The sequence below is a fragment of the Hyperolius riggenbachi genome, chromosome 7 (genome assembly GCF_040937935.1).
Source record: "Hyperolius riggenbachi isolate aHypRig1 chromosome 7, aHypRig1.pri, whole genome shotgun sequence".
NCBI classification, from domain to species: domain Eukaryota; kingdom Metazoa; phylum Chordata; class Amphibia; order Anura; family Hyperoliidae; genus Hyperolius; species Hyperolius riggenbachi.
Genome location: NC_090652.1, coordinates 291,853,282 through 291,873,097, shown reverse-complemented (window position 1 = coordinate 291,873,097; position 19,816 = coordinate 291,853,282). Strand labels below are relative to the sequence as shown.

At 46.4% G+C, this 19,816-nt stretch overlaps 1 protein-coding gene across 3 annotated transcripts in view; it reads left to right on the top strand.

Moving 5' to 3' along the window:
- The window catches only part of MGAT5 (alpha-1,6-mannosylglycoprotein 6-beta-N-acetylglucosaminyltransferase), a 236,132-nt gene that overhangs the window by 96,427 nt on the left and 119,889 nt on the right, over positions 1 to 19,816 (top strand). For all 3 annotated transcript variants that reach the window (XM_068245938.1, XM_068245939.1, XM_068245940.1), the window contains exon 3: positions 942 to 1,109. In XM_068245938.1, the coding sequence (XP_068102039.1) occupies positions 942 to 1,109 (168 nt within the window). The remainder of the gene's footprint in view (positions 1 to 941; positions 1,110 to 19,816) is intronic.

The following is a 19,816-nucleotide window of genomic DNA, read 5'->3' as shown; positions in this document are numbered from 1 at the left end:
TATTTTCCCATGTGGTCAGACAGACAGCCAAGACCATTGTTGGTTTATATCCTGAAATGTTGTTCCTCCGTTACATTTACAAGTGTCTTCTTCTCCTGCCTGACACCAGTTTTTGTGCTAGCTCTTTTTGAAGAGATCAGCGGGAGGCAGAGCTAGCTCCATCTGCGTTTTACCTCTGGTCTAAACGATCTGTTCTTTGAGAAGTCTTTTGGGCTTAAAGCATAACCTGACCAGAGGCAAAGTTACCTAAGGTAAGCGCAGAGATACGGTCACTCTGGATCCACATACCTCTGTGCATTGTCCGTTCCTCTCCTCGTGTCCCCACCAGGTCTCTAGAACCGCTCCTTTAAAATGTTACTTTTGGTTAAAGTATAATTTTGAGACAGGAAGAGGCAGGCTTAACATGTTCACTCCTGTCACTGTCTGATCTCCTTCTCTTCCCCGCCCCATTCACTCCCCTTGGGGTGAGGAAGAGGAGGGAGCCTGGCTCTTCCTGTCTGAACATTTTACCGTAGCCAAAAGTGAACGATGTGAGCGATTACGGGGAAAAGAGCGGAACGGACAACGCACAGAGGTGTGTGGATCCAGCGTGAATATACCTAGTTAGGTAGTTTTGCCTCAGGTCAGGTGTGCTTAAAGTGATGAAGAAACCTGTCCCGGGAGGACAATGCTAAAGGTGTCTTTACAAAGCACAATAATATATTTGCAGGCAAGTAGAGACACGCCTTTCACTGTTTCCTTATCTAACAGACCAGCTTACTTGCACCCATCTAGATAAACCTGTAGTTTCTGGTGTTTTTATTGATTGGTTGACATTGCATCATGTTCCCTATTCATGTGCCAAGCTAAATAGGCCTGTAATGTTTATGGCAGTATAATAAGTACAGAATTGGAATAGACTGTCTGAGCTTCTAAAACAACCATGCCCTTCTTCTCTGTAGATCTGAAGAAGACCCTGGCGGTTCTTCTAGATAACATCTTGCAACGGATTGGCAAATTGGAATCGAAGGTCGATACTCTGGTTCTAAACGGCACTGGGACAAATTCCACCAATGCCACGACCACTGCCGTCCCCAGCGCTGGAGCTGGGGATAAAGTCAACGTCGCAGGTATGGTTTGTTTTATGTTTTGTGTGCTTTGTGTTTCAAAAATATTGAACTTTTCAATTTTTAGTTAAAATATACAGCAAAGTAGTAAAAAAAAATAAGGCAAGCATCAAAGAAATCATAACAACAAATATTTCTATTAATACATTCAACCATAAAAGACAGAGGTAAACAGGTTAACAACTAATATAAACAGGAAACAAACCTATCTGCTTGCAGTAGTATAAAGTATACCCCAGAGGACTATAGCCAACTTTCTGGGGTATGGCTTAAGATGGGGGGAGGGTCCTGAGAAGTTGGGGACTGGTCAATTGTGTGACCCTGGTAGTCTGTTGTTCAGCGATAGAGCACCGGAGAAAGGGAGGGGTCTGTTTTGTGTGCTTTGAACATGGACGTTACACCCGGTCCCTAATGGCTGAATTCTCGTTAAGCACTTTAATAGGAACACTGTACTATACCAGGCAGGTGCTGCCTTGAGTTGTCTGGGAAGTGCTATAGACCTCTTTCTACAAAACCTACATAATGTTCTCATGAGAATTGTAAACTGCAGCCATGACAGTGCGTGGTAGAATCTGGTTCATTCAGCTCCTGCATGGAGAGTATTTATTAGCATTTGAATTTCCCAGTACTGTTATCCGGAGTGTTTGTGCAAACAGATACTGTATTTTTCAAAATAGAAGACTCACTTTTTCTCCCCTGCGTTTTATATTGAAAAGACTGAGTCCCCAACTTACGATCACCCGCCGATACAAACTGCCGAACCTCCGCGATGTTGTGTGCTCCCTGCCTTGTCCCCGCGTGGTCCTCCGGTCGCCTCGTAAGGTCTCCTCCGCTCCCCTGTGTGTAGGATAATTAGCGGCAAAGCAGCTCACCTGACAAGCGATTTCAGTGGTGATACAGACCTCTCATCCTCCGCGTGGCTTCTGCTAGTGACTGCTTCTGCTGATTGCTGTTGGATTCGCTTGTCAGGTGAGCCACTCTGCCGCTAATTATTTTTACACAGGATAGCGGAGGAGACATTGTGTGTGTGTGTGTGGGGGGGGGGGGAGGTTGGCGCTTTATAAATAAAATAAGTGTATAGAAGTCACATGACTGCCTTTCAGGTGAATGAAGACACTTAGGCCTCGATTCACTAAGATCATGCTGGAGATAAGGCAAGAGAAAACTTACCTCTACGCAGTGAGTTATCGTATCTCTTCATTCCTTAAAGAGAACCCGAGGTGGGATTTACTTATGCTAGTGGGGCACAGAGGCTGGTTTTGCACACTAACACCAGCCTCCATTGCCCCATGGTGTGCCTCCAAGACCCCCCCTGTGCGCCGCTATACCCCCCGCAGTGCTGGCGACACGCAGCGTGTCGCCAGCACAATGTTTACCTCTTGCCTGTCTGTTAGCGCCGCTCCCCCGCCTCCTCCGTATCGGCACTACCCGCCTGCGTCACTTCCCTCCAATCAGCGGGAGGGAAGGGAGGCTGGTGTTAGTGTGCACAACCAGCCTCTGTGCCCCACTAGCATAAGTAAATCCCACCTCAGGTTCTCTTTAAAGCGGATCCGAGATGAAAAACTAACTATTACAAGTAACTTGTCTATATAGCTTATCTAAAGTTTTTAGTTAGTTTACACAGCAAATCTACCTGCAAACAGCTTTAATAGAATATGATTATTTTTTCCTGTGATACAATGACAGCAGCCATGTTGTTTGTAAACATTACACAGAGGCAGGCTTATCTGCATCTTGAGCAAAAAAACCTAATTCCTCCCTCCTCCCCTCTGCCTCTGAAATCTCTGGCTAGTAATACCTCCCCCTCCTCCTGCCCAGACTGAGCTCCCATGAGCCCTTGCTACTGTCTAAAAGTGCCTTGCCTCTCTGAAAACCTGTGGGTGTGGCTTGTTTAGTTTATAGGGAATTAGAGTAGTAAAACAAAGTATTTGGCTTGAGGAATACCCTATAAACAATAAGAAAGGAACACAATTCTGCAATGAGTAAAAGTTAATCTCGGATCCACTTTAAGTCACCTCCTCTGTAGTTCTTTTCACACGCAGTTAATTAACAGCCTGTCAACTTTAGAATTCTGGAGTTATTTTAACGACCTAAGAGTTAACTTAAAGACAGAAGAGTTAACTTTAGGTTTGCTTGGGGTAAAATGTTTCCTGAATACTACATGCCTCATCACCATGGTGATCACTCGTTATTAAAGACAGGAGATAAGCTTAGTGAATTGAGGCCTGATGCTGAGCATACTTGGGTCGACCCGGCGGCCGATTAGCCGCCGGATCGACCCCCGCCGCGTCCCCGATCGTCCGCGCGGATCGATTCCCCGCTGGCGGTGCTTGTCAGCCGCTCGATTCCCTGCCATTGTCCGCCGGCGGGAATCGAGTGGCCGCAGGTCGAGCGGCATGATCAGGCCAGCTGAATATTATCAGCTGGCCGATGCATGGTACAGAAACGTACCGTTTATCCCCAGCATTAGTGTGTTTTCTTTGCCTCTGATTCTCTTTGTTATGTGGAATATCTTGATGCTGGCTTGTAACCAATAAGCTTGATTTATTTGCTCCTGAGGCTACAAGTTGTAACAACAGTACTACCTCTGAGCAAACCTGTCAACAGTGAGCTTAAGGAGCTGAACGCATGTACAGATACGAGTGATAAGAGCGGGCCTGCTATCAGTTTTCTTATTTGTGGTCTGGAGATTTTCTGATTCATGTTTTTCATGCTCTCGTGGGAGGAAAAGGAAGCCTGTGGCTCTGTGCCCTGAATTTGCCTTCCTCCGGCGACTGTTGGTTCCCCTAAAATGTTTGTCACGCTTACAGCTGTCACCTTCGCAGTGCTGATTTGGAACTGAAACAAGAAATCTAGCTGGTTGCTATGGACACAAAGCCAAACATTTCCCAAACACTAGGCCCCGGACTGCGGCTTTCTCTGAGGCAAAAGTGCATTTAAAACCTGAACTGAAAAAGAAAAGTCAAAATAAACATACACACATCATACTTGCCTCCCGTGTAGTCTACGCCTCAATCTTTTTCCTCTCCCCTGTCCTGTTTGTCCACTGTGATCAATGGAATTCTCCTTCTTCCATTTTGAAAATGGCCATTACCCCATAACTAGTCAGAACACTGTTCAACTGTAATATCCACTTGGGGAATAGGGAAACATGGCCATTACCTTACACATCAGTTGTCCTTTCAGTTTTAACTGACAGCAACTGATGTATTTCAGTTCTGACAAAATCTTGTCAGAAATGGAAGGAATCGTTGTAAGAAGAAAATGGTGAGCTTCTGGGAGGAACTGACGGTGAGGTAAGTATGTAATAATTTGCAGGTGTTCATTTTAGATTATTTTACTCAGTTCAGGTTCACTTAAATAAAAAACGCTTACCTCAGTAGAGGGAAGCCTCTAGATTCTTCAAAGGCTTCTCCGATCCTTCCTGAGCCCACCGCTTGTCACTGGGACCCTCTACCTCTTCGTGGGCATGCTCCTGTACCGGGCAGGTGTGGCTCATCGTGCTCCTGCGCAGTGTAGTAGTCGCACTCTTACACAAAATGGGACTGCAGCCGTTCAAACTTAATTGACAAGCCCTAGTGGAATAGGTTCAGAAGGTCCCAGTGCTGGAACAGCAAGCTTGGTGTATGACAGATTCTCGAATATGCCTAGAGAGGGACCCTGTGTTGGAACAGTGGGCCACAGGATGATTGATGAAGCCTCTGAACTACCCATAAGGCTTCCCTTTACCACGGTACAAATCTATTTTTATTTTCTCCCCTGCTTCAGGTATGTTTTCGCTTTATTTATTAGGGACAGCAGGATCTGGCCTCTTCAAGGACCAGAGCCTTTATTCCAGTTTGTCGTCTGTGATCACCGTGCTTTGCTTCCGTTGATCACCTGGTAAGGAGTCAATGAAATTGGCTCCTTACCGATAGGAGTAGCCAGTGGTGGCGAGCAGGTGTCGGCTCCGGCCGCGGAAAGCTGTGGTGTAGAATCTAGGCCCCATTGGAGTTAGAGAGCTGCAGATGCGGTATAGATTCTAATTACTCCGGTCCCAAGCCGGTTAAAGAGAACCTGAGCCCAAGCCTGGGTTCAGAAACAGATACTTACCAAAGGAGAGGGAATCCTCTGGATCCTAGTGAGGCTTCCTTTGCTGTCCTTTGGTTCCCCATCGCTTGCCGAGATCCCCTTTAATATCGGAGGTGCACTTCTCTTTCATCGTGGGTGCACTTGCACAGCAGCACTAGCGATTCCAACTAACTGTACAGGTGGGGGTCATGTTTGGCGCGGCCCCAATGCTTGACTGCAATCTTCTGGGGGGTAAGTGTTTAGAGACTGGGGACCGAAAGATGCTGAGAGAAGCCTCAACAGGATCCAGAGACTTCCCCCTCTTCAGGAAGTATCTGTTTTTGTATCCAAGCTTTGGTTCAGGTACAATACATAGGAACTTTACTGAAAAGAAGAAAACGTCCATTCCATCCGAGCTGTAATGCTGTTTCATCTCTTGGGTTACCAAACGTGTGCAATGTAACATCAAATAGTCATATCCACAACTGAACCATCCACTGCATGGGTCCTGCTTGTCACCGTGTGAGCAGAGGTGGGTGGCGGGGGGGGGGGGGGGGGGGGGTACGTCGGGAGCTGGCGCCGGCTGTTTCGCGTCCGAAGGATGCTTGGACACGCTGTGTTCCACAAATTAAAATTTTATTTCATCCTGATGTATGTCCCTGAATGTATCAGAGATGCTGGCATCTTTACTGCTGGCATGGTGAAACACTGGAGGTTTTTTCCTCCTTCTCCCTAAGACGTGAGAAGAAACATCACCCGATTTCCCAGAGTGCTCTGAGGAAGACTGCAGCATGACGTCATAGGTCCAGAGATAGTTCACGTAGTTTCAGAGATCAGCTGCATGATGACAAATATAAAATATTTTACATTTATTGGAGGAACCTATCCCTTCCTTTCATATTGCCGGGACAGAATCCGGCAGACTGGTGGAGGAGATAAAAAACAAAAACAAAACACAGGCTGCTACTGATGAAGTCACAGGGGAGGTGATCTCAGCTTGTGTGAGATTTCACATAGACGACGCCCCTGTGAGGGAGAGTAGCTGATGACAAACACACCCATGATCTAAAACCTCCTACTAATCTTAGAAGTAATGGCTGCCACCTGTATAACCCTAGTTATGAAAAGAGAAGGGTGAAAAAAATGCACTGAAATGCTCATAGGCTTGAAGGAGTGTTTATTTATCTTTTGTGTGTCAGAGTGGTGCAACTAAATATTTTGAATTAAAAAAATGTTTGGTTTGGGTCCACTTTAACCGGATGCCGCTGCACCAAAGCTCATACCCATTACATTTTTCATACGATAAAAGGCTATGCAAAACCTTTGGATCCCAGATGTAGCTTGTAACACCTGCACCAAGCTATTTGCACCTCCACCATACCACTGTGAAGGGCGCACTTGACCTGTGTCGTGACCCCCCTATAAGGTATATCAGATTACACAGCTGGATAGTGTCAGGGCCTCCACTCAAAAGCCACTATCCCGTATTGTGTTCCTCCTTTAAAGCAAACCTGTACTGAAAATGAAACCGAAATAAACATACACACGTTATACTTGCCTCCCGTGTAGTCTGCTCATCAATCTTTCTCCTCTCCCACGTCCTGTTTGTCCACTTTGATTGATGCAATTCTCTGTCCTTCATTTTAAAAATGGCGATAAACCCGTAACAGCCGGTCAGCACTTACTACTGTTAAACTGTAATATCGTCTACTTGAGCCATAGAGAAACATGGACATTGCCTTGCTCATTATTTGTTCTTTCAGTTATAATTGACAGGCACTGATCTATAACTAACAGCAACTGATCTATCTCTGTTCTGACAAAATGTTGTCAGAACTGGAAGGGATCGTTGTTAGAAGAAAATGGTGAGTTTCTGATAGTAACTGACGACGTCATAAGTATGTTATATTCATTTGCAAGTACGTCATGTGTTTATTTTAAAGAGAATCTGTACTCTAAAATTCTTACAATAAAAAGCATACCATTTTCTTCATTATGTTCTCCTGGGCCCCTCTGTGCTGTTTCTGCCACTCCCTGCTGCAATCCTGGCTTGTAATTGCCAGTTTTAGGCAGTTTACAAACAAAACACATGGCTTCTAACCAGAGTATCATATGCTGAGAACAGCTTACTGTGTGACTCATGCAGAGCTTGGAGAGGGTGTGTAAAGCTTCTGCCAATGACAAGCAGTGCTGCACATTCCACACATTCCAGCCTGAGCCTGACAGAGCCGACAGAGGAAAGAAAAGATTTATTACAGAGACCGTGCAACTAGAAAAGGCTGCAATAAGACAGACCACATTAGAACAGGTATAGGAACTTCTAGGATAGAAGAAATAAGGCTCAAAATTTTGTTAGTCTCTTTAAATAATGTTGCTCTGTTCAGGTTCACTTTAAATCATATGACAACTCAGATGGTTGTAGAAACTAGTTGGCCAGTAGGAGAGGCTTAGTGAGTGATGAAGGGGTGGTTAGCGATCCTTCACCCACCCTTCCTCCTCCTCCTCTCTTCATAGAACAGTCTGTAAAGCAATGGAGACAGTAGGCCACACTAGATGTCATGAATAGGAGTCAGATCCTCTCCTTACGGTCTGGAAAAGTGAACCGTATGTACGTGTTGTCTGGACTCCGCTAGCATGGGAGCCCACAGCACAAAAATATATGGGGATTTCTCACCTGGGCATCTGCCAGAGCGAACTTGGCCTAATGGAACACCTGGAACATTAAACACAATGACAGCATTTCCTGCTCACATTGGCTGCTGTCCGATTTATGAGCTGGGTAATAATGGAGGTGAAGTTGGAGATCGAGAATTATGAGTTATTTAAAGAGAACCCGAGGTGTGTTTAAAGAATGTTATCTGCATACAGAGGCTGGATCTGCCTATACAGCCCAGCCTCTGTTGCTATCCCAAACCCCAACTAAGGTCCCCCTGCACTCTGCAATCCCTCATAAATCACAGCCGTGCTGTGAGGCTGTGTTTACATCTGTAGTGTCAGTCTCAGCTGCTCCCCCGCCTCCTGCATAGCTCCGGTCCCTGCCCCCGTCCCTTCCCTCCAATCAGCAGGGAGGGAAGGAATGCAGGCGGGGACTGGAGTTCTGCAGGAGGCGGGGAGAGCAGCAGACTGACACTATAGAGATAAACACAGCCAGCTCTGACAAGCTGTTTGTCAGCAGCATGGCTGTGATTTATGAGGGATTGCAGAGTGCAGGGGGACCTTAGGGGGGTTTGGGATAGCAACAGAGGCTGGGCTGTATAGACAGATCCAGCCTCTGTATGCAGATAATATTCTTCAAACCCACCTCGGGTTCTCTTTAAAGCCTAATCTAAATCCATACCACAAAGTTATTCCACTGCTGCCTGCTGATATCATAAAAAGAAATTGCTACATTCAAAGACAATGAAAGCCTTTTTGTACTGCTATATTTTAGGTATCTGCCGGCTGATGCACAAATCACACTGTAGCAGAGGTGGACTCTCTAGGATTATAATGCTTGCATGTTCTTCTACACCACAAATGCCTTGAAGTAGCACTATGGCGAAACATTTTAAAATCTGTGCAAACATAAACAACTAAGAAGTATGTTTTTTTCCAGAGTAAAATGAGCCATAAATTACTTTTCTCCTATGTTGCTGTCACAGTAGGGAATAGAAATCTGACAGAAGCAACAGGTTTTGGACTAGTCCATCTTTTCATAGGGCATTCTCAGGGATTGGATTTATTTTCAAAAGCACTTAGTGAATGGCAGTTGCTCCATCCAACTGCCAAAAAAACTGTGCAGCGAGCAGGGAAGCTGGCCAGCATCATTGTTTAAATCCTTTTTAGGGAATATCTTTATAAAGGATAAAAAAGCCTTGCTGAGAATCCCCTATGAAGAGATGGACTATGTCGCATAAGTCGATCGCACATGCTGCAAGATGTTGGTCCGACTTGCTTGATCGGGTGCGCAGTGGCGTGCGTGGATGGAGAACAGAGAAATCCCAGAAGCATCGGGAGGACAAGCGGAGGTAATGTATCACTTGCACTGGGCACCGGGGGAGACATTTAACATTAGCGGGATAGTGTTGGGGCGGCGAGGCGGTCGGATGCTGTGTCCTTAGGCCGATTCCTGATCGATTTCAGCATGAAATTGATTGGGAATCGGCCTATGATGTATGGACAGGCAACAGATCTCTCTCTGATCAGATTTGATTACGAGAGCGGTCTGTCTCTTGGTCGAATCTGCCAATCATCGCTAGATGTATGGCTACCTTTACTTCTGGGTGGTAATGGACATTTTGCAAAGTTAAGGGGCAGAAAACTAGGCAGTATATAATGGTGCCAAGCTCCACCCTTTAGGAATTTAGGACCCACAACAGGCCACAAGGGCTCATTTGCATGCTATGAGTCATTGGCTAGTCAGTGACTGGGAGGAGCCCATGACCAGCAGAATTGTTCAGCACAGTCCATAATGCTGAAGAACAATGGTGTGAGCAGGTGGTTTGTACAGCTACTTCCTCCTTGTGGCACCCATAGAGTGAATTCCGGCCCCAAGTTTTATAGGTGTCACCAGGTGAAATACTTCATTGCTTTATCAACTCTACCCTTCTACATAACACTCAACTCACTCCCTTTCTTCCCTGTGCTCACTTCTCCCTGAGGCTCCAGGAAACACATGGGGGTATACCGCTGGCGCCCTGATGTTCTCTGGATGAGTGTGTCCCCGAGGCCTTGCTGGGAAGCGGCATGTTGCCCATACCGGTCATTCACTTTCTGTTGGGTGATGGTTTACTAACTTTACTCTTCCTTTGATCCTGTTGGTGGGAGCTTTTCCACTAAAGGTCTGTGCATGTGGGGGAAGTGGCCTCTTGGAAGCCATCTTGACCCTACATTTTTCTCCCCAATAATTTGACATTTCAATTCGGTACTGTAGCCCCATGCAAGTGTCTCTGTGTCGTCCCAGAACTCCTTGTGGTTCTGAATCGGAGCAGCTTCAAAGCCTTCTGACTTGTTTGGTCTGAATTGAACTCGTGCTCGTTAAGCGTCGCAGCATCATCATAAACCCCCTCATCGTCGTAGAACAATGACTTTTTGCTACTTTTGGCTATTGACCACTTTCAATACCTCTCATGTCACGGTCGGGGACATTTAATGAACTGCGCCAGCGCTTGACCTTTGAAGATGTCACAGCCATTATGGCACATTAGCGAGGTCTGCTGGTAGGCGCTCTGCGAGGCGCCATGCCGGCGTTCTGCTCCATAAGTAATCTTGATTGCTCCTGCTAGTCCATTTTCCAGCTCATAACTGTTGAGCTGATGTGGGTGGACCGCTGGCATTTCAGATGAAACAGCTTGCTATTTGTGTCACTTATGGATTATTGACGCTTTAAAGTGCACCTGCTCGGCTCGGCCACATCTGTAAACTGACACTGTGGCCTAAAACGGAACGTCAGCTTTCCGAGCGTGAAAACCTCAGCACCGTTTATGAATCTACCATACTACTTTATGATCCTTGCCTAGACAAATTAAAACGATCCTGAAATGAAAGTAAACTGAAAGGGTAAACAGCTGTATCAATAGACCTAATAACCCTTAAAGTAATCATGTAGTCTCCTCAAGAGGAAATGGATACAGTACTTACCTAGGTAGATAAAAGGCTCTGCATAGTCCAGAGGCTTCCCATCTCCTCGAATCCACCGTTGCCAAGAAGGGACCCTCTGAACACCCCCCCCCCCCCCCCCAGCTAGTCTTCTCCGGTCCCTGTAAAATGAAATAGCGGTAGATCGGCCCACCTCAGCCGGTGAATCCACCGCTAGCGATCTGCAGACATCTCCTCTTCCATGTGGTATTCCTCTAGCGAAGGCTTCTGTTGATGACGCTTTCACTAGAGGTAGCCGTGTGGAAGAGGAGATGTCTGCAATCGCCGGCTGAGGTGAGCCGCTCTGACGCTGTTCTATATTTTACAGGGGGTGGAGGAGACCAGCCGGGGGCAGAGGACCACCCAGCGCTTGAATTTGCTAGGAGGGTGAGCCACGCTGCTGCTATTTAATTTTAAACGGAGTGGAGGAGACCCGGGGAGGGCAAGGCAGGGAATCCTTAACGTTGCGGCGGGTCAGTGGTTCGTATCGGCAGCCGATCGTAAGTCGGGGATTTCCTGTCTTTGGAATATACCGGAGGTGAAAGCTGAAAAACAAACAGATACTTACCTAGGGAGAGGAAAGCCTTTGGATAGTCCCGTTTCCTACTTGCCCCCACCGTTGCCACGCACGTCCCCCTCGTCCCCACTGCGGCCCCACTCCTCTTCATGCATGAGCGCGGCCATGCTGCCCAGGCACAGTAACAAGGAACAGCTCATGTATGAATGGCTCTGGGTTACTGCATGGGCGTGGCCGTACTCGCACATGTGCAGTTCTTGTGCATGGAGAGGAGCGCAGCTGTGATCTTCTAGAGGGTGCGGGGCAGCGGCGGTACAGGCAAGGAGAACACTCAAAGGCTGCTGCTGCTCGATCATGCATATCACCAGAGGCTCACCTGGGTGCACGTTCTGCTTTTGTATTCCTTGATAAAGCGGCACTCGGTTGCCTTGAATCGTCGGAATATGGATTGTTAGCAGCAATAAAGATTGTTTGGATTTAAATGTAGTGCTGGTCTAGTTTCCACATTCGCCTTGGTTAATCCAGTGACTACGACCGGAGCATCTGCATTAACCTAGGGCACTTACTAGATAGGGTACACACTCTGTCAACTACTACTATGTGGTGTTTCTTCCGAGTCTGAAGACCTGCTGGGATTCTGTACCGCCCCATTTCACACAATAGGCTGTGCAGACAAAGCTAATTAAAATGCGCCACTTGGCATCAGTTTAAGTGATTAAAGGGGAACTTTAGCCTAAACAAACATACTGTCATTAAGTTAAATTAGTTATGGTAATTAAAATAGATAGGTAATATAATCTCTTACCCACACTGTTTTTAATGAACAGGCAAATGTTTGTGATTTCATGGGGGCAGTCATCCTTTTCATGGGGGCAGCCATCTTTTTGGTTGAAAGGAGGTGACAGGGAGCATGAGACACAATTCCAACTGTCCTGAGTCCTGATCACCCCTCCCAGCTGCGCACTACCGTCTTTCCCCTAATTTAAGACCTACCCCGAAAGTAAGGCCTCCCTTATATTTCAAGCATGCTTGAAATATAAGGCCTACCCCGAAAATAAGGCCTAGCTGGGGGGGGGGGGGCGCTGTGTGTATGGGGAGGTGCGTGGACTCTTACCGCACCTCCCTTGTGGTTGCGTCCCCCTCCGTTCCTGGTAATTCCTCCGGTGGCAGCGGCATTGTAATGGATCTGTGAGGGCGCCCTTTGATCTTCACGCAGTACGCCAGGCCGGCTCTGCGCTGGCGCTCTCTTCCTGTCATCATGTGCGCCCGGCAGATGCGTCCCAGGCGCACATTGATTAATCAATGGGACGCATCTGCCGGGCGCACATGATGACAGGAAGAGAGCGCCAGCGCAGAGCCGGCCTGGCGTACTGCGTGAAGATCAAAGGGCGCCCTCACAGATCCATTACAATGCCGCTGCCACCGGAGGAATTACCAGGAACGGAGGGGGACGCAGCCACAAGGGAGGTGCGGTAAGAGACCACGCACCTGCCCATACACAAAGCGTCTAGCCCCTCCCACCCCCCAAAATAAGCCCTAGCACACATTTCCTCCCCAAAAAGAATATAAGACAGTGTCTTATATTCGGGGAAAGACGGTAGGCTTCAAATCTCAAATAAAAAAAAAAAAATTGCACCAAAACAGCAGAATGAGAACATCATCAGAAGTCCCATCATGCTTTGCACAGCATCAGGAGAAAAATGCCCGGGCAGTTTTCTTCTGTGCAGCTAAAAACGAGGCTTGGGTAAGAAAAACAAAGTTCTGATGCTGTGAAACTGTTAAAGAAACACCAAGCCTTTTCAGTGCTGCTGAGTCGATTTTTAGTCTGGAGGTTCACTTTAACGCTAGTTACGCCTTATAAAAGCAAAAGTTAGTGGCACTTTATAGTAACTTTCCTGGTTTCAGCATCAGAAACACTTCCTATATGTACAGTATATATTGCTGTATATTGGTATGTAGCCCCACCCTCCCTCCCAGTGATCTTACAAGCTGTTTAGTTATGCAGAACTCTTCTCCTAGAGCCTTCTGGGAGACCAGATTTTATTTTCACTGGCTTTAGAATTCTCAGAAACAATCCGCACAACTGAGCCTGACAGGACTAAAGATGTCGGCGCCTGTAATAAATTTCAGAATGTAAATCGTGGGTGGAAATATTTTACAATAGGCAAACACTGACTAAATGATTTATAAAGTAAAAAAATAAGTAATTTTACTTGTAACGTTATTTTTTAATACAGAACCTCTTTAAACTTCCTAGCGTTAAGGATGAGCTTGACTCGTCCTAAAAATATAAATAGCTGGGATAGTTGAGGATGAGTAAGGCTCGACCAGTAATTGCTAGTACTCACCTACGGCGTCGCTGGCGAGCGGGACTTCTAGCCTTCTCTCCTTCCCCGCACGCAGATTCCAGTCTTAGCGGCCATCACCGGCAGCGATCTCTTCCTTTTCATTCTTCATCCGCTTCCTGTCCATTGGCGAGCCCCTGATGACGCTGTATGTGCCCCCCGGTGTCAGGCGTATGCAGTGACATCACATCATGCGGCAGATAAACATTTTTTGTATTGGATCCTATATAAAAAAATTCTAAGTGTAGAAAAACAAAAAAAAAAATCAAAAACACAAACCTATGGGCAGCACTACTGCCCATAGCAGCAAATAATAAGGTAAAAAAAAGAAACCATTTTAATAAAACATTTTTAAAAATTGCTCTTTTTTTGTATTGTATGCATGCTTGCGGACAGCTTGCAAATTGCAAAAGGTCTGCAAAAATGCTTACAGAAGAAAAGCGTTAACATTTTTTTACTGCTTTTTGTACAAAAAATTGAAGGGAAATTAAACACCGGAGATGTTAGTTTTCAACATCTTAAAAGTGGATATAAATGAAATATTGAAGAAAAAGTTAAAATCCAACTAAACCACTTTGGTGAAGGTGAAAAGTTCCCCTGATAGGGTTAAGCACAAGTTTCCCAGTAAGCGGTTTTGGTGTCGGCTGCAGCGCAGGTGGGCGAAATACTCGGAGATCAGAGTTCAGTGTTGATCTGATGTCCAGATGTCACTGGGGGATTTGGACGGGAATAAAGCACTTCCTTTCCCTGCTTTTCTGGGGCTGAGTGATCCTGTACAGAAGATCTGTACATCAGGCAGATGAAAGGCGGCTATCCCTGCAGGTACCTTACAATAGACAACCTCGTAACACAACCCTTCTGGAATTCCACCAAGGGTCCGAGGCCGCGGGAAATAATCTCCTCGGCAGAACTCTCTATCTGGCCGGTTCATCTTACCGCCATTCATGGGCGCTTGGCACAGGTTAAGCTCCCGGATTCAGTAACTGTCGCTAGTTTGTCGAGAACAAACGGCCTGTTGCAAAGACTTCAAATACGCCTAGATAATCCCTCGTCAGTGCGCTCCATTATAAGAGCTAATTTTTGTACGCCGCCAGAAAAAAAGAGGCTCGTAGAAAAACAGCGCAGAGATGTGGACCGCGGCAGACCTGATTAGAACAGGCAGCGGTTACAGAATAGCGCCGCCAGGGGCTGTATTATTTATGTTTTTCTGGACGGAAGCACAGTGGAACTTTATGGAATGAATTTTCTAAGTTTCTGTCCAAAAAGAGAATCGAATGTGGCCTTGATTTATTAGAGATCTCTCTGCTGCAAACTTTTCTGCACACTACCCCATTCAGTGGGCAAGCAATACGTAACAACCGGCTTTCTATAGTTTGCATGAGCCCCAATGACTTGCAGTCTTTTTGTTTTTTTGGATTTTTTTTGTTTGTTGAAAGATTTTTTTATTTCTCCAGTTGGGACAAAAATGGAGCAAAACCTTTGTCTGGAAAAGTTAGAAACACTAAGTGTATTATATTTCACTTCCTGTCCCCTGGACTGCCATGGCATCATGAAGGTCCATGGAGGAAACCGGAAGCGAGAGATAATCTTTCCATTGCAGATGCTAGCAGCAACCTGCCTAGATTTAGAACTCTGAAGCTAGCCATACACGGGTCAATAACAGACCAGTTAATCGATTGGAGTAGTAGTCTGTTTGAGTTGGTGCAAATGTTTTTGCGATTTGTCTACAGCTTGGGAACTGGGCCCATCGATATGCAATCACTGGTGAATTGGATTCACCCGGTTCCAAGTTGTATATAGATGGCAAAAACAAATCTTACATAAACTCGGAAAATTAGCATCTCATTTATCTTTTGTAGTGATCAATGTGCCACCTTTAGGCCTTGTTCACATCTAAAAACGCAAGTGGTTTTCGTGCGCAGTTTTTTTTCAGCTCCTCCACTGTGCGCTGCGTTTTTGTTAAACGTTTTTCTAGGCGCTTTTCCATAGCGGTTTGTAAATTCACTCCCTGACGCAAGTCAGGAAGTGAACTCTTTGACCCGGAAAAGAATAACTACAATGTATTCATTGTTAAATCTGCGAACGCAATCACTGCACAAAGCGATTTTTGTGAGCGTTTTGCTTTTTTCCCTATACCTCCCATTGAGGCAAAATCGCCTAAAAAATGGTACAGGCAGCGCTTTCCTGAGCGGATCGGAAATTAACCGCTCAGATGTGAGCTCTCTCATAGGGAATCATTGCACAAGTGCTTTTAGGGTGATTCTGAAAATCGTCTGCGCTTAAAAAAAAGGGCAAAAACGTCCCTAGTGTGAATGAGCCGTTACACACACACGGTCCACCTTCCTATTTCAGCTGAAATCTGACTGGTTATCTATCAAACTGCTGTTCAGGGTTCACACAGGCGTTACATTTCTGCTAGTGCTGTACGCACAAATGACGCAGTGAAACCTGTCATCTCGTTATGTCCTGGAAGCTACACGTAGCATCCTCATTCGGGTAACCGTGGCGCTGTGTCCCTCTAAATACAGGGCTCAAATCGCGACACGTTTATTGAAGCACGATTTGCAGAGAAGCGCTTAGCATCTGCTAAATGCAGTGTTGCCGAATGCCCACCTGAACTGGCCCTATTAATATAGAGTCATGTAGCAGCTCCTCCTTCACCCCAGTGGCAGGAAGTTTACCACCACGCCTTAACACCTTTTTTAATCTGCCAAAAATTTGTTGGGATGTTATCAGCTGATTGAGTTGTGGTCAATAGATCACTGGCCGGATTGGTCTGGGATTGCAAAAATCAGCCCAGTATACAGCCACTTTTATCCACCATCCAATGCCAATAACTGCTTTCCTTGTAACCGTGCCTTCACCAGACCCCCTTCTGTATTGATACGACGGTTGGAGCTTGCTTGGAATCTCGCCAAACTCTGTTGTAGTTGCTTCTAGATTCAGCGCCATTCAATCGCACACCCTCCCGCTGCTTTACTTTTTCACGCAGTCATTCTACCCAGAGTTGCTGCTATATATAAAGTGTGAAGTTGTGATTAATGACAAGTTGTTGCCTGCACCGTATGTCGGCATAGAACAGAATTCAAAGACTTGCAGTGGGAGTATGAGCAGATCACTGGTATAATGCACCCATTGTTTTATCCCGGCAGGTTAACACAACACGCCAGTAAGACTGGGATATCAAATAGCATGCGTATGTATATAGCTATCTATATATTCTTCCCTTTATGTGAATGTCACGTTTTTTTTCTTCTTGGATTCCGTCCAGTCCTTGGAGTCGGTCCAATAACCAGTTCCCTTAATGGGCATCGGTCGTCTTCCTGTGGTTCAGGAAGTTGCTTTTAAATCATTCCACAGCTTCCACTTGCGTTTCCGACCTCATACTTGCCTGGCTGGCGCAATCGATGTAAGATTATCATAGATTGTTATTCACAAAGTTGGCCACTTTAGAGAAGGCGTAAGTGTTCACCTTCTATGGCTAAACCCCCTGTACACACATCAGATGAAAGTCGTTCAAAATGAATGACTAATTGACCAGGCAAAAAAAAGGCTGATTGAAGGTCCACACTAGACACAGTTGCAGGACGGACACTGCAGTCCGGATCAGGGGAAGATTAGGGGAAGTACCCACCGTACTGCAAACTGATGAAAGTGCATCAGTTTTGCATCAGTTTCCGTTCAGTTTTTCCCTGACAGAAAAAGGTCTCTATCATTAGGAAGGAGTTGGAGGATTCTTTTGGGCCAATCATAAAGGTCAGGCTATCCGTTTTCACATCAGTTTTTTGCCTGTGGAGCTGGAGATGCGTTTTCTCATTGCTTTTCACTACCCCTGCGTGTATCCGTGGTCCTGATCCGTTGCGTGAAAATGCAGCAGATCCGGACCTTCCGTTCAGGTTTTGAAATTGGGTCCCCGCAAACGCAGACGGATCCGTTTTTTACTTGGGTGAGGCTGGCTGCTATTTTGAACATTAGTATCCGGGACTCCGTTTTTCATCAGGTTTGAAAAACGCAGCCACAGATATGTTTCCGGACCTAGTGTGGACCAGGTCTAACCCCTGATTCACCCCTTCACTCTGATGCACTGCTAAAAGAGCCCCACCAAGCATTCCAGAGTGTCAGTTTGTCTCGTCCAAGTGCAGATCACTCACCAGGCCAGCTTTGTGTTGCTGTTGTGTGCTGGGCCAGTCTCTACCTCTTATTGCATACACGTCAAACTCTGGCCTGCGGGCCCAATCTGTACCTCATTGCCATTACATTTGGCCCTCAAGGGGTTTTCCCACTTTGCATTATGTTTGGCTCACTGTAGAAAACCAGGGAAGCTATATTGGAGGTGAAGTCCTAGAACGCCAGGGAAGCCACATGGGGGAGGTAGGGGGAAAGCACTGATTACTAGGGAACTGGAGAAGGGGGGGGGAGGGGGTACTAGACATCAGGGAACTGTATAGGAGTTGGTGAGGGGCAATTGGACACCAGGAAACTTTATAAGGCGGCCAGTAGACATTGAGGTTGGCATGCGGCTAAATCCCAGTGTTCAATTTCGGCCCACTTTATAGTTGTTTGACACCCCTGTTCTGTAGCAACACATTGCTAACCTGTAGGAGTACTACCAACTTGTCACACTCATAGGTCCTGTGTCGTTCCTTTGCGGAGTAGTGCCAGCCTGTCACACTCACGGGCCCTGTGTGGTGACTTTGTGTAGTAGTGCCAGCCTGTCGCACTCATTGGCCCTCTGTCTTGGTGTTGCAAAGTAGTACCAATGCAGGGTCCTGCATCTTGCCATTGCAAAGTAGTACCACACTCTGTCCCTTGCGGAGTATTACCAGCCTGTCACACTCGTGGGCCATTCCTCTTGTTGCGGAGTAGTACCAGCTTGTCACACTCATGGGCCCTGCGTCTTGTTGCGTAGAAGTACCAGCTTGTCACACGGGCGGACCCTGTGTCCTGCCTTTGTGGAGTAGTACCAGCCTGTCACACTCATGGGCCCTGTGCCTTTGTTGCGAAATAGTACCAGCCTGTCACACTCATGGGCTCTGTGCCTTTGTTGCGGAATAGTACCAGCATGTCACACTCATGGGCCCCTGTGTCTTGTTGCGTAGTAGTACCAGCCTGTCACACTGGCGGGCCCTGTGTCCTGCCTTTGTGGAGTAGTACCAGCCTGTCACACTGGTGGGCCCTTTGTCCTGCCTTTGTGGAGTAGTACCAGCCTGTCACACTGGCGGGCCCTGTGTCCTGCCTTTTGTGGAGTAGTACCAGCCTGTCACACTCGTGGGCCCTGCACCTTTGTTGTGGAATAGTACCAGCATGTCACACTCATGGGCCCCTGTGTCTTGTCGTGGAGTTCCAGGCTTTGCCGCGTCGGCAGAAGAATTCTGTGCTTTATCAAGCTGAATAAATAGAGGACATCTGTTCTCTCCCCAGAACATCTCACCTTTCACGCCGCAGAAAAGCCACTGAATAGACAGATAAGGTGTCCGTGCCCAGCCAAACATTGGCATTTCTGGTTGTTGTTTTTTTTAAGCCGTGCAGAACAGCCATGGCTTGCTGGCAAATGCTAAGCACTCTTATTTCACTACCTTCTTCCCTCAAAAACCTTTATTTTTTTTAATCCTTAATCTGTTTCTTAAATGAAAAAGCAGCCGTGGCTGCGAGCGGTTTCCATGAGCTGAAGTTGTTTTTAGTGTAAGATCAGAACTTGGCGGAATGCTGCCACATTCCCGCGAAATGAGGCTTCCGTGTGCCTTTTGCTCTGCGGTGGTCCGGCCATCCTATCCATAGAGTTATGGCTATTTCCATTAACTGTTTCCCTTCCCCCCCCCCGCTGTGTTGTTGACGATCAGCAGAGGGCAGTTTCTGTTCTCTCTAAAGCCCACTTTTTCAGCCTCCTGATTAATTTATGCAAATGATAGTACATTTGCATTCATTAGTAATGCGTAATGTTTTGTGCATTGCACGGCCGTGCTTTGTGGGATGATTCTGTTAAAATGATCCGGCTGGCTTATTTCTGTAGTGCTATTTCCTGTTAAAGAGGTTCGCAGCAACATATACAGTAAACTGAAATGGGAAGAGAGGTGCCAGTTCCAGAATAAAATGCGTTAAAAACCAATCAAAATAGGAGGTATTGGTGGACTTACCTCCCCATTGAGTAGACACATATTCTGTCGATTTTTAGATTAACAATA